The following is a 13,805-nucleotide window of genomic DNA, read 5'->3' as shown; positions in this document are numbered from 1 at the left end:
CAATTCTCCTGCCTCAGAGCCGCCCTGGTGCTAGGATTTCAAGTGTGCAACACCACATTCGACTGTTTCTTTATCATGAACAGACTTATCACCAGGCAGAGGGGGCTAAGACAAACATGTGACAATGTCAGCACAACAGAGCAAGGCTGCCTGTGGCCTCCCATTCCTCTTACCTTGGCCTCCAGCTGGATCTTGAGGTCCTGGTAATGTTCCTTCACCTGCTCCAACATTATTTCCGTTTCTATGCTCACTGGAGTAGAGTCGCCCACAAACAAGATGCCTACACACAAGAGGACATTTGGCTTACATTACGCTCAGGATGTCCCAGGTCCCTTCTGAACCCCCCAATCTAACCCTGGAGATCATCAGTGCTCTTACCACCCTATGACAAAGCAGTCTTCTGTGTACATGACGAATATGGTATTGGCAGGAAGAAAAACACATTAAACTTTGAAAGTTATTCCTTAGCAATCAGCAAGTGGTCTTTACAGGTTACTCAGAGAGCCAGAAGACTTCCTGCAAGAGGAGGGGCCTTTAATTTGCCCCCAAAGATGCCTACAAGATGGCATCTTTAAGCTGGATGTGGTGGCTAACACTGTAGTCCTGCTACTCAGGAGGCAGAGATTGGAGGCCATAGTTGGAGGCCAGCCCAGGCACAAACTGACAAGACTTCATCTTAATCAATAAAAAACTGGACATGGTGGCACACACCTATCATCTCAGCTACACAGGAAGCATAAATAGGAAAATCATAGTCCAAGCTGGCCTAAACCTGTATCCAAGATTCTATTTTAAAAAAAAAACAACTAAAAGCAAAAAGCTCAGGGTGTAGCTCAAAGTGGTACAGTGGCTGCCTAACAAGCACAGTGCCCTCAATATCACTATAAATACATACATAAACTAGACAGTACATTCACTATACCCTAAATTTGGCTGCTGATGGCAGTGTATGAGCAATCGCAGCGCACCTCCAAGTGATTTGGTGCATCACATCTGTCTGGTGCAGACCCAGCCTGATCATAATTATCATGTGCACAGAATTTTCAAGCCTTCTATATTGTATTTTCTTGGTGGACTAATACTATTTATTATTATACTAACTATAATGTGGGCTCCTTTCAGTAATTCTAGCACACTAGATTCTGAAGTATGACGGTTCTGACAGGGGCCTCAATAATGGCAGACCTTGATGCAAGGAGGGGTGGGGCTGCAGGACCTCTCCCCAGGGTCCTGAGATGCTCTGCATAGCACAGGCTCCCCAACTGACCAGGAGACCTGAAAATCATCCTTTCCCTGAGACTGGGCTGCATGCCACACTAAGGTGGCAATCTGTAAAAAACTCCATGTATGTCTGCACACCAACACCTCTGTCCTCCCTGGCACATAGAGTATGCCAAGGGCAATCTTTCATGTCTAGGATTGAATGTGGATCTGGGGAGTCCTCTAATTCCAGTAAAGAGGGCTGCCTCAGTGGATCCCATGTACAGAGACACCCATTAGATTCCCTTTGGATGTCCCCATGTTGACTCTTTAGGGTATTTTTTTTCTATTTTCTTAAGAAGTTTTAGGGCAACATGGGAACCTTACAACATGCTCTTTGAATTACATATGGAAGCACAGTGTTCTCTGAGTGGTTGGGTTGTCATTACGTGTGACTGAGGGGGGTGTGGTAACTGTCGGGTCTCCACGGGCTCACTGGCAGCAGAGGGATGGGGTCCAAACAACTGCCCCAATATGACTGCTTGGCACAACCAATAGGACAGAGACCAAACAGCACATGCCATCCCCTGGCCTCCAAAAAGACCACTGCAAACCTCGAGCACCTCCCTATTCTGGCCTTCAGAAGCCAAGAATACCCCAACATAGGCACTGTTAGCATTTGGAGCTTGTCCCAACACATCACCTGGGAGGGTAGGAGCCTCAAGTAAGATCTCTGAGCCCAGGAAGATGGAGCAGGAACCTCCTCCTAGTGGTTACTGTCCTCTACTTGTAGCCACCCTGTCTAAGTGAGCTTCTAGTGTTCTGTGCTGCCTGTGATGTCTCACTGGATCCATCATTTGATCATCTATATGAACAAAACTTTCATCACCTGTACCCAAATGGTAAAACCTTCCACCTTCCTCGACTGATCTCTGGTATCTAGGAGGCTGTGTCAGTATCTAGCCTAGAAACCATCTCCATGGAGTGCCACCCCCACCTCACCTCAAGGGCTGACTCCTACCTGCTGGTCCACGTCCAGGAAGCCGCCTTCCACGGATACTCAATTCTCCTGATGGGCTCGGCCAGCTCTCATGCAACTGTGCCTGAAGTCCTTCCAGCTTGGATTGCAGTTCATCATTCTGATCTTGTAGGTCCTACATGGGCAGTGAGACACCTCCTCCAGCTACTGCAGCCACTCAGTCCAGAAAGGACAAACCCAGAACCAGCCCTATCCACAGGGAGCATCCTTTATCCACTCTGAGGACAGCAGGTACTGATTCTCTATACTCCTTGTCTATAACAACCTGGATTTCAAGTCCCTAACTATACTATGGGCTAAGCACAAGTGGAGGCCATTTCTTGAGTTTCTCATGCATTAAATCACTTCCTATCAGTAGATACAGGAGAAGGACTCAAGGAAAAATGTAGATACTGAGTCAAAAATGTGTAAAATACAGACAATCATCAATATCTAACACTACTGGTACTGTTTAAAGAAATAACTGTGGTATCAGGTGTGACCTTCTGTTTTATGTGCTGAGCTATATGCTTCGATTCTTTCCTCAGCAATTGTGGAACTGCAAAGGGCTCTGCAGCTGTAGCTATTAACACCAAAGAGGGGCCATTTGCTTTAGATCAAATGCCACAAAGCAGAGATACACATGGCAAATAGATGCCTGAGGTGGTAGAAGCTGTACAGACAGCAGGAAGTGGGCTGGGGGAGAGATACTGTACAGGCAGGGGTGGAAGCTTCAAAGGAAGGGTCTTTATTGATGGCTGACATCATTTTGTATGCACTTGAGTAAAGTTATATCTTTTTTTTTTTTTTGCCAGTCTTGGGGCTTGAACTCAGGACCTGGACGCTATCCCTGAGCTTCTTTTGCTCAAGGCTAACACTCTACCACTTGAACCACAGTGCCACTTCTGGCTTTTTCTGTTTATGTGGTAGTGAGGAATTGAACCCAGGGCTTCAGGCATGCTAGGCAAGCACTCTACCACTAAGCCACATTCCCAGCCCTGAAGTTATGTCTTGACAAACAGGCTCAGATACTTCCTTATTAAAGGAATGAGAAAAGGAGTTTATAGCCCTGCAGACTCTGAAGAAGAATGGCAACATGACCACTCCTGCTGTGGGTCTGTGTCCCCAATTTGGGTCCAACCTAGAAAGCAGCAGAAAAGGCCACATGCCTTTGAAGGACAAAGTTCCCCCACTTCTCTAGGATACTGCCTCTGGGGGAGCTGGCCACCATGCTGTGAAGAAGCCTGAACTGAACCATGGAGAGAGGATCAAAGGCCAACACAGTACATGCATAGACAGCAGCTCGCTCCCTCTCTGGTTCTGAGTTTCTTTTTTTTTTTTTTTTGGTTGGTCGTAGGACCTGAACTCTGGCCTGGGCGCTGTCCCTCAGCTCTTCAGCTCAAGGCTAGCACTCTACCACTTGAGCCACAGTACCACTTCTGGCTTTTTCTGCTTACGTGGTGCTGAGGAATTGAACCCAGGGCTTCATGCATGCAAGGCAAGCACTCTACCATTGAGCCACCTTCCCAGCCCCTGAGTTTCTTTTTGATCCTTATAGTCTCTCTGGACAATTTTTTTGTGTTTGGGAGCTTGAACTCAGGGTCTCATGCTCTTGCTTAGCCTTTTTTGCTCATGGCTTGTGATCTATTACTTGAGCCCTACCTCTAGTTCGGTATTTTGCTGATTAAATGGAGATAGAATCTTATGGACTTTTCTGCTGGGCTGGCTCTGAACTATAATCCTCCAGGTCTCAGCATCCCTAGCAACTAGGATTATAGGTGTGAATCACTGGCTGGACAACTCTTGTTGGACAAACCTACTAATCTTCCTGGAACTAGCCCTGGAGGCCAATGGGCCTGCCAGCTACCCATTGGCTCATAGAGAAGGTGCTTCTCCTCAGAACTTCCCACCTGTGGGGAGAAACGACAGGCTCTGCAAATCATGAAGAAGCACTCACTCAGTGCCCTAGTGAGAATACACATGTTTCTCCCAAGGAAGGAGAGGCTCTGTTCTGTTAGAAAGCTAACTTGCTAACTTGTCCTGCCCATCACACTTTAGCCTCACATGGTTCAGATGGCCCCAAGCTGTCCAGAGTTGTATGCTATGAGCACTGTTGAGCTCCTGAAGTCTAAATATACACCTGATTTCAAAGGTTTACTCCAAAGAAAGAATATAAACAATCCCAATTATTTATTTACAATGATGATGCATTAAAATGACATTGCTGATTTTCTAGACTAAATAAAATACCCTATAAAAATTAGCATCACTTACATTACATTATTACTTAAAAATGTTAATATGCCTACGAGACAACTTGAAGCTACATGCCTCCATGATGTGGGAACTCACATCCTGAGTGGACTAGTCAGTGCCAATCTGTAAGGCATCATCCACAGAATCAATTCTACACAATGTTATGCCCCAAATGAAAGTATATACATATCCACAAATTCAGCAGTTCCAGAAATCCAGGACCCTCAGATGAAATGACTAGTTAGACTAGGTGTGATTGGTGAAGGTAGTGGGTATCTCCATGGAGGCAGCTGGCAGGGATCCTATTACGCACAATACATATTATTTTTTTGTGCTCATACTTCACATTGTTGCTCAACTTTTTGTTTTGTTTTGTTTTTTTTGGTCGGTCATGGGCCTTGAACTCTGGGCCTGGGTGTTGTCCCTCAGCTCTTCAGCTCAAGGCTAGCGCTCTACCACTTGTGCTACAGCGCCACTTCCTGTTGTTCAACTTTCTAACTCAAGGCTGGCACTCTACCACTTGAGCCACAGCCAAGCTGGTTAACTGGACATAAGAGTCTTTCAGATTTATCTAAATGGACTAACTTCAAACCTTACTGCTCAGATTTCAGCCTCTTGAGTAGCTAGGATTTTAGGCTTGAGCCATCTATGCCAATTTACAGTACACATTTATTCAAGTGGCTTAAGACACTGAGAAAACTGTGCGGTACTATTTCCCCAGCCAGGAAGACACTTTTGTGACAATGCCAACCAACAATCATGTCCTCTGGCCCTCAGGATTTGTGGACCATGAACCCTTGAGGATTTTTTTAGATGGGGAGGGAGGTCTGGTTACCAGGGAGAAGCAAGCTCACAAAGATAATCAGGTGAGAGAATGACGTCCAACACCACTGCCCAGAAGCAGTTTTAGGAGATGTGAGAGGAAGGTAGATCCTTCAGGCTAGCTGTGGGGACAAGATGGGTTAAACACACAAACACGATAGAATTATCTAGAAAGCAGGAAGAATTGGGCATCTGTTAGGAGCTGGTATGTAAGTGCTTAAAAGAAAGATCAATTTTCGGTTTTCTGATAGATGGCATGCTATTCCAAGGTAGCAGTGAAATAGGAACCATAGAGACTCTCTCAGTAGGGTCTGAATGACATTTCAGAATCCCCATTAACAAAAACAACTCATTAAAACGAGATTAATGGCTGAAAGAGGCAACACTAAAGTGACAATTACATAGAAAGGGAATTTGGCATCAAGGCATGGTGACCTTGCTAACAAACACTCTTACTACAAAGTACAAGGAACCCCCCTGAAATATGACTTTGGGAAGATGGGAGAGACACAGTGGAGAAAGGCACAGGTTGCCTACCTTGTAGATTTGAAGGCTGAATGAAAAATATGCCCTCAGCCAAGAAGCAGTGATACCTAGGAGCAATATATTCACCAAGCATATTATCTCTAAAATAATTTCCTCATGAAAGGAACCGGGACTCATTGGAGAAATGGCAGATTTCAGAGTGAGTGCAGGCACACTGTAAGGTAAGTTTGCATAAGTTGCTTTGTCAGGAGGGGTAAACAAAACAAAGCAACAACAAAAATGATGATAGCATGTCACAGGGACATGGTTCAGGGAGCTTGCTTCTCCCTGAAAGGAAAGAATGAGAGTGAGGTACAACCGCAATACCAGAAAGAAGTTTTTGGAAGTTTGAGACTGCCACTGGCCAAATTTGAGTATCAAAATTACTAACCTCTCTGGGCTGGGAAGATGGCTCAGTGGTAGAGTACTTGCCTAGCATGCATGAAGCTCTGGGTTCGATTCCTCACAGAAAATTTGAAGGAAAAAAAAATGAAAAATAAATTGGGTGCTGGTGGCTCACTCCTGTAATCCTAACTACTCAGGAAGCTGAGATCTGAGGATCATGGTTTGAAGCCAGCTCAAGCAGGAAAGTCTGGGAGATTCTCATCTCTAATAACTACCTAGAAAAAGCCAGAAGTGGAACTGTGGCTCACGTGGTACAGCACTAGCCTTGAGCACAAAGAGGCCAGGCCCTGAGTTCAAGTCCCAAGACCGGCAAATAAATAAACAATGACTAAAGAATAAAATTTGTTGATCTCAGATTTTTGTCGTCTTTGTCAATGGAGTTTATTACACAGGATTTTTTTTTGTTTTTGTTTATGGTGATAGAGATGAAACCCAGGCCTTGTAGATGCTAAATATGGTTTCTACTACTGAGCTATACCTCCAGTCCCTATGTAGTTTGAATGGCCATAATCTGAGGATTCCTATTATTTATCTTTGGTCACTCAGCAATGTTGCCTATGTAAAATTTCAAGTCTAGAATCATCACTTCCATGTTATTTTCAAGGCTATGCAGAATTCTATTTAAAATAATCAGGACAAATTGTCACCATTTCAATACTGAGCATTTGGAGGTTTGTTTTCTTTTTTTTTTTGCTTTCTATTATCTTCCTGTCTCAATGCGACCTTCTTAATGCCATGGGTATGAGAAGGGCAAGTGGGCTATGGTTGGAGCTTTCTTTTCAGACTGGGGACTTGCTAGGTTGTCCAGAACTACCAGGCCTAAGTAATCCTTCTTCCTCACCCTCTCTAGAAAATGGGATTACAGGGGGCTGGGAAGGTAGCTCAGTGGTAGAGTGCTTGCCTTGCATGCATGAGGCCCTGGGTTCAATTCCTAAGCACCACAAAAGCAGAAAAAGCCAGAAGTGGCATTGTAGCTCAAGTGGTAGAGTGCTAGCCTTGAGCTGAAGAGCTCAGGGACAGTGCCTAGGCCCAGAGTTCAAGCCCCACGACCGACAAAAAAAAAAAAAAAAGAGAGAGAGAGAAAATAGGACTATAGACTCACACCACAGCACCGAGATTCAAGGGTAGAAGTTTTCAGTGGTGCCTAATTTTAACCACAAATATTCTTGTCTTTGTAAAGGTTGCTTTTACATAAATTAACTTTTGATAAATTACATACTAAGAGCTAATAAGGAAATTAACTTCTGGTAAATTAAATACTAACCAAGAACTAACCATGAAACTATATGATAAATTACTGTGTAAATCAGAACTGTTTTGTATTGTTAATTAACCCAACTCAATTCTGATTTGCTTCTGTGGGTTTTCTGTTTTGTTTTTTAAAGTAAACTTTAATTTCTTCAAAAGAACTTACCCTAAAAGAAACTAAGGAATTCTTAGACACAGCACAACTCAGTAATGCCCATGTGGTACTGAGAATCTCTGCATTGAGAAGATACTCCTGCTGCCTGTCTCTCATCTGACCATGTGAAGACAAAGAGTGTAGCACACCCATGAGGCGAGGGAGCCAAGGCCTTGCACATTGCCACGTGAATCTGAGCCAGATAGGCTTTGCCAACCCACAGTGCTGGTGCTGACTCAAAGGCACCCCTTTCCTCCATTGCTTCAGTGACTGGGAGTGCAGAGTACCTGAGGGGCCTGTGCACCTATGACAGAAACAAGGGCCCCAATACTGTACTGCAGGACACAGGGCTACTCTGGATGGCTAAGTTGTCTGGGAAGGGCACATACCCGGCATTTGCGCTCATATTCCTTCAGGACTGCTGCAAACCGCTCCTCCTGGGCCAGGAGCTCTGTGTTCTGTGGCTCCAGCTGAAAGTCAGAAAGGCAGGTAAATAAGCATGTGTGAAGCCCTGGGTTCAAAGCTCAGCAGACGAGGAGAACAGGCAATGATGGGAAGAGCCCATCCCCACTCCCCTTGCACTCCAGCCCTGGATCTGAGAACCTGATTGACTCCTTCCCATAGGCTACGTACTTCAGAGTACAACCTCTCAGACCCTTCTCCTCTTCCCCTCCTTCTCCTCCTCCTCTTACTTTATATATCTGGGAAGCCTCTGCTCTCCTCTTGGAACAGACAGGTAAAGCCATGTGAGAGCTTCCTAATAACAGCTCCAGCCTCCCTCCTTGGCCCCACTCCCTAGAAAAGGGACTGAAGCCTGATCTGACAGCCCTAGCATGCCACTAAAAAGCCTGCGAAGTGCTGGGCACTTCACATTGCCATGAAGGCACAAAAGGCAAGGTCACCATGCTAGTTCCCATCCAGTCTTGAATCTCAGTGCAAGTAATTATATTCAGTCATGCACATACTCTTTTTCAAGATTTTTTTCAAGCCCACAACCAACAAAAGGACTTGCCTTATCCTTCAGCACAAACTCCAGGTCACTCTGCAGTTTCAGAACCAGCTTCTCTGAATCTGAAAGCTTTTCTACTACTTCCACGATCTCCTTCTGTAATCGACTGTTTTCCTAGGAGACACAGGCAGATGTCCACCAGGCCCATGAAACAAAGGAGGGAATTATTGGCAGGTCTTAATATCCTTTCTCTTAAGTTAGAGTCTTGTTCCCAGTACCATTCAGGGGAAAACCCTCAAAAGGCAAGGCCTTTACGTAGGACTACGCCACCATGGACCATGCCTGCCAGCGAGACAGGCCCCCATGTCCCACCAAAGCCCATGGCTTCCCCATTGTCTCTGCTTTCCCCCAACTCCATGATCAGTAAGATCATAAATAATATATCATTTCTAAGCTGCTGTCTATGTGAAGTATTTGAAATAGCACCAGTACGGCTAAAGTCCAGCAAGGAACTCAAGAGGAAAAGGTCTGTAGGCACTGAGGAACAGGCTGAGAAGGTTGAAAGGACAAAGTTGGTAGGTGGCTTGGGTTATGTCCAGTCCTCCTCCCAGAGAAAGCAGAGACTGAAGGGAACCAGGACAGATATAGAAGAGGCTACTGAGTTAGAAAAGAAGAAAAATCTGGGCACAGAGTAAGGACCAGGCATGTGGGTGAGTACCTCTGTGTCTCAACTATCCATGCAGCCTGGACATCTCACTGCAGCCAAGTACAGGATGAATATAGGGCATGGGACATAAAGCAAAGCCCATAGAAGCCATGTCTGCTCCAGGCCACAAGTCTGGATTCTGGTAGGCTACACCTAGACTCTGGGATGCAGCCATGCTGTCTAGGGTGGCTGCCCCTCCCTGCATTCACATCATTTTGGCCCAGAGTAGAATGAGAGCCAGAGGAAGGAGTAAAAGGGATTCCTTGAAAGAACAGGTCACCTGCTCAGGCTGAGAATGTAAGGTCATTTTGCTCTTCCAACCATTTCTGTCTGAACAAGGTACCCCAGGGATGTACCTCCACCTACCTTCAGAGACAAAGTCAGCTTCTCTCGGAGGCTGACCTCCTCAGCCCGCAAGCGGCTCACATCCTGCTCCAGCACAGACCTCTGCCTGCGGGCCTGTTCCCAGAACAGCTCCCTTTCCATTTCCACCTCAGATCGCAGGAGGCTCAGCCTTCCCCTGTACTCCTGCTCCAGGTGTCTGAAACACAGCACACAACCAACACTGGGGCTCTTGCAGGTACCACCTGCCTCCTCAGGATTCCTCCCCTCCTAGCCCCCCTGCCCTCAGCCCTAGTCTGACCACCTTGGACCCTATCATCCTATTTGGAAGATGGGATTGACTTTCAGCAAGTAAACTGTCCATGCTAGAAGGAGGGCATGCCTGTTGGTGGTGTTCCTCCCTCACAGGCTGCCAGATGAAACCTCTAGACAATGGATGCTGGTAGCTCAGATGTCAAACCCCTGAAGTCCTTCTCATACCTGTGGGGAAAGTGAGTATATGGAGTTATCTGGGATGGGTCCAACTGATGTTCTGCCTTCCACCTACTGTTTCTGCATTTCACATACATAACTCCACAGCAGCCCTGTGATAAAGGCCTTTTACACCAGATGCACATAAAAGTCAATCTCCATCCTCAGAAAATAGGCCAAAAATAAAGCATGGTCAATAAATTCCCAAAGTCAGATGGAGAGAATGAGGCATCTTCCCCTCAGACTTTGCATTTATCTTTAGCAACAACTTTTGCTCTTATGGGAAAACAAAATCAAGTCTTAGTCTTATCACTGAAACAGTTTCACAGATTTCTCATACTAACTCTATCTTGACTATAGAGAAGTGAGTCTCTTACTTCCACAGGAGACTTGGCAGGGCCAGCATCAAACATAAGAGAAGATACAGATTCATTTTACAATCCACACAGCCCAGCCTTTAATCTCAGCTTATAACTTTAGAGAAATAATACTCAAAGGGGAAGAAAAGGGATACAAGGCAGCTGTTACTTAGGGGGAAATACTATAAAAGTGACTCTTTGCACTGTATTGTATGTACTTTTCTGTCATTTTTAAATGTCTTTGGGTAGGCTCATGTCTTAATCCTAGCTACTCAGGAGGCTGATTTCTGAGGATCTCGGAGATAGAAAGGATGATGGTTCAAGGCAAGAAGTTAGTGAAATCTCATCTCAATCAGTAGTTTTGGAGTAATGGTATGGTATAGACCCAGCTGTGCAGAAAGCATAGTTAGGAAAACCCTTAGCAAAAACATGAAATTCTAACTAAATAATAACCTAAAAGAGAGTTTGAAGGCATGGCTCAAGTGGCAAGAATGCCTGGCACTAGGATCTGAGTGCAAACTGTAGCACCCAAAAAAATAGAGAGTAAAGTTAAGATATAATAGCCTCTGGGAAGTGATGTTTCTGGTTTTACTTTTGTTTGTACTTTTATAAGTTTTCTACAAGAAATATGTACCACTTACTACATCTGTGGTAAGACCTAACCCAACCATCAGAATTATTTATAGGAACATCTAATTCCCACTGCTTACAGAAGATTAAAAGACCCATACAGCACATGGGGTGCTGGGCTTTGACTCAGCATCTCTTCATGCATTCCTCAACCACATTCACATGCAGAAATACTGTCTCAGAATATAAGATCCTCTGACCTCAAGCAAAGAAGCATCCCCAAATCACCCCCCCCCCAGATCTTTAGGAGGAAACTAAGCCCTATACATGCTGCTGATCAAGGTAAACTAGCTCTCAGTTTATTTGAGCTGTGATCCAAAATCAATTTGCTTTTAGCTTTTTGGAACATATTTGCTTAAAAAGGAGTCTCTTTCTTTGTGAACATCACTAACTGAGCCATTCCTCTGGAGAATGGCTGGTATAGAACTATAAGAGGAAGGGTCTTGTGAGGGTCAGGGTCTGCCTCTCCCCTCACCCTTTGCTCCCACTCTCCACAGGGATTCTGAAGAGGCATCATTAAGGTCTCAGATATATCAGTAAAGAGGCGGCCAGAAGCAAACCTGCAGCCACTCACCTTGGATCCCAGCATTTAGGGATAAATGTGATAAGGCTGATGACAACCCTATTAAAATAGCAATCAGAACAGTGTGAAGGGGATACTGAGAGAAAGGAAATGTTCTAGCAACCAAGGTGATGGCCTCTCTTAGTAATCTCTCTTGTGGGGGGGTGGATTCTTGGGGATCAAACCCAGAGACCTATGCATGCTAACCAAGTGCTAACTCTGAGCCCTATTTACTCTTTTTTTTTGGGGGGGGGGCGGGGAGGGAGACAGTTTTTCTATGAAGTCTCAGACTGTTCTTAAACCTGGAAATCCTCCTGCTTCAGTTTCATGAATGTGGATAATAAAGGTGTGCACCATAAAGCCCATCCTCTCTCTCTCTCTCTCTCTCTCTCTCTCTCTCTCTCTCTCTCTCTCTCTCTCTCTCTCTCTCTCTTTTGAGGGAGATGGTACTGGGGTTTGGACGCAGGGATTTGTTCTTTTTAGGCAGGCTCTTAACTGCTTGAGCCATGCCTCCAGCCTTTTGCTTCTCTTTCTTAAGTTTTACACAATTTGGAAACTCAGACTGACCTCAAAAATGATTCTAGATGGCAGGGAAATGAGACTATCTCAGAGAAGTGAAGGTAAGCATCTTATTACAGTAGTCAACCTCCACAATTGAGGATGTGTTAACTTGGTGCTCAGGAATCCGTTGGACTAGAGCGCTGTAAAAGTGTAAAAGCTGACTTGTCAGACACTTCAGATGAATGGAGACTATCAATTGCTAACAAGATGAGAAACAACACTGAGTAATTTCTGTGAAAAACCCACCTGTCCTAGGTGATCCAAACCAGTTTGTCCTCAAGGAGGTCCAGTACCCCAACTACATCATTTGGTGGGTCTCCATATTTGCTTATGGGGAGGCCTCAGTGTATTCAGATTTGACTGGAAACACTTTCAAAAGTTTAGCAAAAGGATACTTCATTTTCAACCTCCTTGAAAAGTATCCCTATCCTGCAAAAGCCCTTGGCACATTCACCCCCATGTACTCACACTCATTCCTACATAAGTTCCACATACCCCCACATGCACCCATGCACTGAAGCCCATCCTTACACACCCACATACATATTCCTGTACAAACACAGCTGCAGTCAAATATATACCCTTTCTCCCACAAGGCTATTTCTCACACACTCCTCTGCACAGAGGTAGGAAAGCTTCAGACCATTGTGTCCAGCCTTCCCCAGTTACCGGAAAAGGACCTGGATGGTATATGTCGGTACAGAGTTCAGCTCTAACTAGAGCCTGACTATGTAAATCACTATGGGGTGGAGGGAGGAGAGAGGGAGAGAGAAGGAGAAGAAGGAGTAGAAAATTAAGGAGGAAAAAAGGGAAGGACGAAGGAAGAAGAAAAGATAAAGGATATCTCCAGATCTGTGTCTTCTCAATTTTTACTAGCTCCAGAGGAACTAAAGGGTCTCTGCCCCCAGCTGTGGCCTTAGCCTTCTAGCCTTCACTTCTGGCCATATTATATAGACCCTCTACCCTTAGATAGGGATCCTGGTGGCCCCAGGTATGGAATTGCTACTTTGGCTGCCCAGGGAGCTGCTGTTCTGAGCCCAAAACTTACTTGACCTTCTTCTCTGTGAGCTGCTCCAGGGCGGAGTGGCAGTCATCCATTTCTTTCACAAACTCCAGATTCCTCTTCTCAACTCTCTCTAGGTCCTGCCGTACCTTGTCCCGTTCCCGCACCAGCTGCTCCACTTGCCCTCTGCCATGGGAAGAAGACAGGTCAGATGCAGACCCTACCATCAGCCTGACATGCCCCACCTGGGCCTATTCTGAGCCCTTTAAACTCCATGTCTGTGTAAATTATAAAAACAGATGCATTAACTGGGGAGCCACATGTAGACCAACTGTGTACTAGCCTCACTGCCTCCACAACCACTCCTGGGACACTTTTTAAGATTGCTATGTCCATTTTACAGATGGGCATGCAGAGAGGGGGCGAGAGAAAAGGAGAAAAGGGAGGGAGAGTGATAGGGAGAAGGAAGGGGGAGAGGGGGATTGGAACAGGGGAGAAAGGGAGGGGAGAGGGATATGAGAGAGGAAGAAGAGAAGAGAGAGAGGGGGAGGGGAGAGAGAAAGAAAGAAAGAAAGAGAGAAAGAGAGAGAGACA

The 13,805-nt window shown here is 45.4% G+C and overlaps 1 protein-coding gene across 6 annotated transcripts in view; it reads right to left on the bottom strand.

Moving 5' to 3' along the window:
* Ninl (ninein like) overlaps nucleotides 1–13,805 on the bottom strand; it is a 129,645-nt gene that overhangs the window by 35,241 nt on the left and 80,599 nt on the right. For all 6 annotated transcript variants that reach the window (XM_070006620.1, XM_070006618.1, XM_070006621.1 and 3 more), the window contains exons 11-16: nucleotides 13,257–13,397; nucleotides 9,650–9,824; nucleotides 8,641–8,751; nucleotides 8,018–8,098; nucleotides 2,222–2,354; nucleotides 174–280 (exon numbers count right to left, since the gene is read on the bottom strand). In XM_070006620.1, the coding sequence (XP_069862721.1) occupies nucleotides 174–280; nucleotides 2,222–2,354; nucleotides 8,018–8,098; nucleotides 8,641–8,751; nucleotides 9,650–9,824; nucleotides 13,257–13,397 (748 nt within the window). The remainder of the gene's footprint in view (nucleotides 1–173; nucleotides 281–2,221; nucleotides 2,355–8,017; nucleotides 8,099–8,640; nucleotides 8,752–9,649; nucleotides 9,825–13,256; nucleotides 13,398–13,805) is intronic.

The sequence above is a fragment of the Dipodomys merriami genome, unplaced genomic scaffold (assembly GCF_024711535.1).
Source record: "Dipodomys merriami isolate MVZ:Mamm:240054 unplaced genomic scaffold, mDipMer1.0.p SCAF_7, whole genome shotgun sequence".
NCBI lineage: Eukaryota > Metazoa > Chordata > Mammalia > Rodentia > Heteromyidae > Dipodomys > Dipodomys merriami.
Note: the sequence above shows the minus strand (reverse complement) of the source record. Positions and strands in the feature narration are given on the sequence as shown.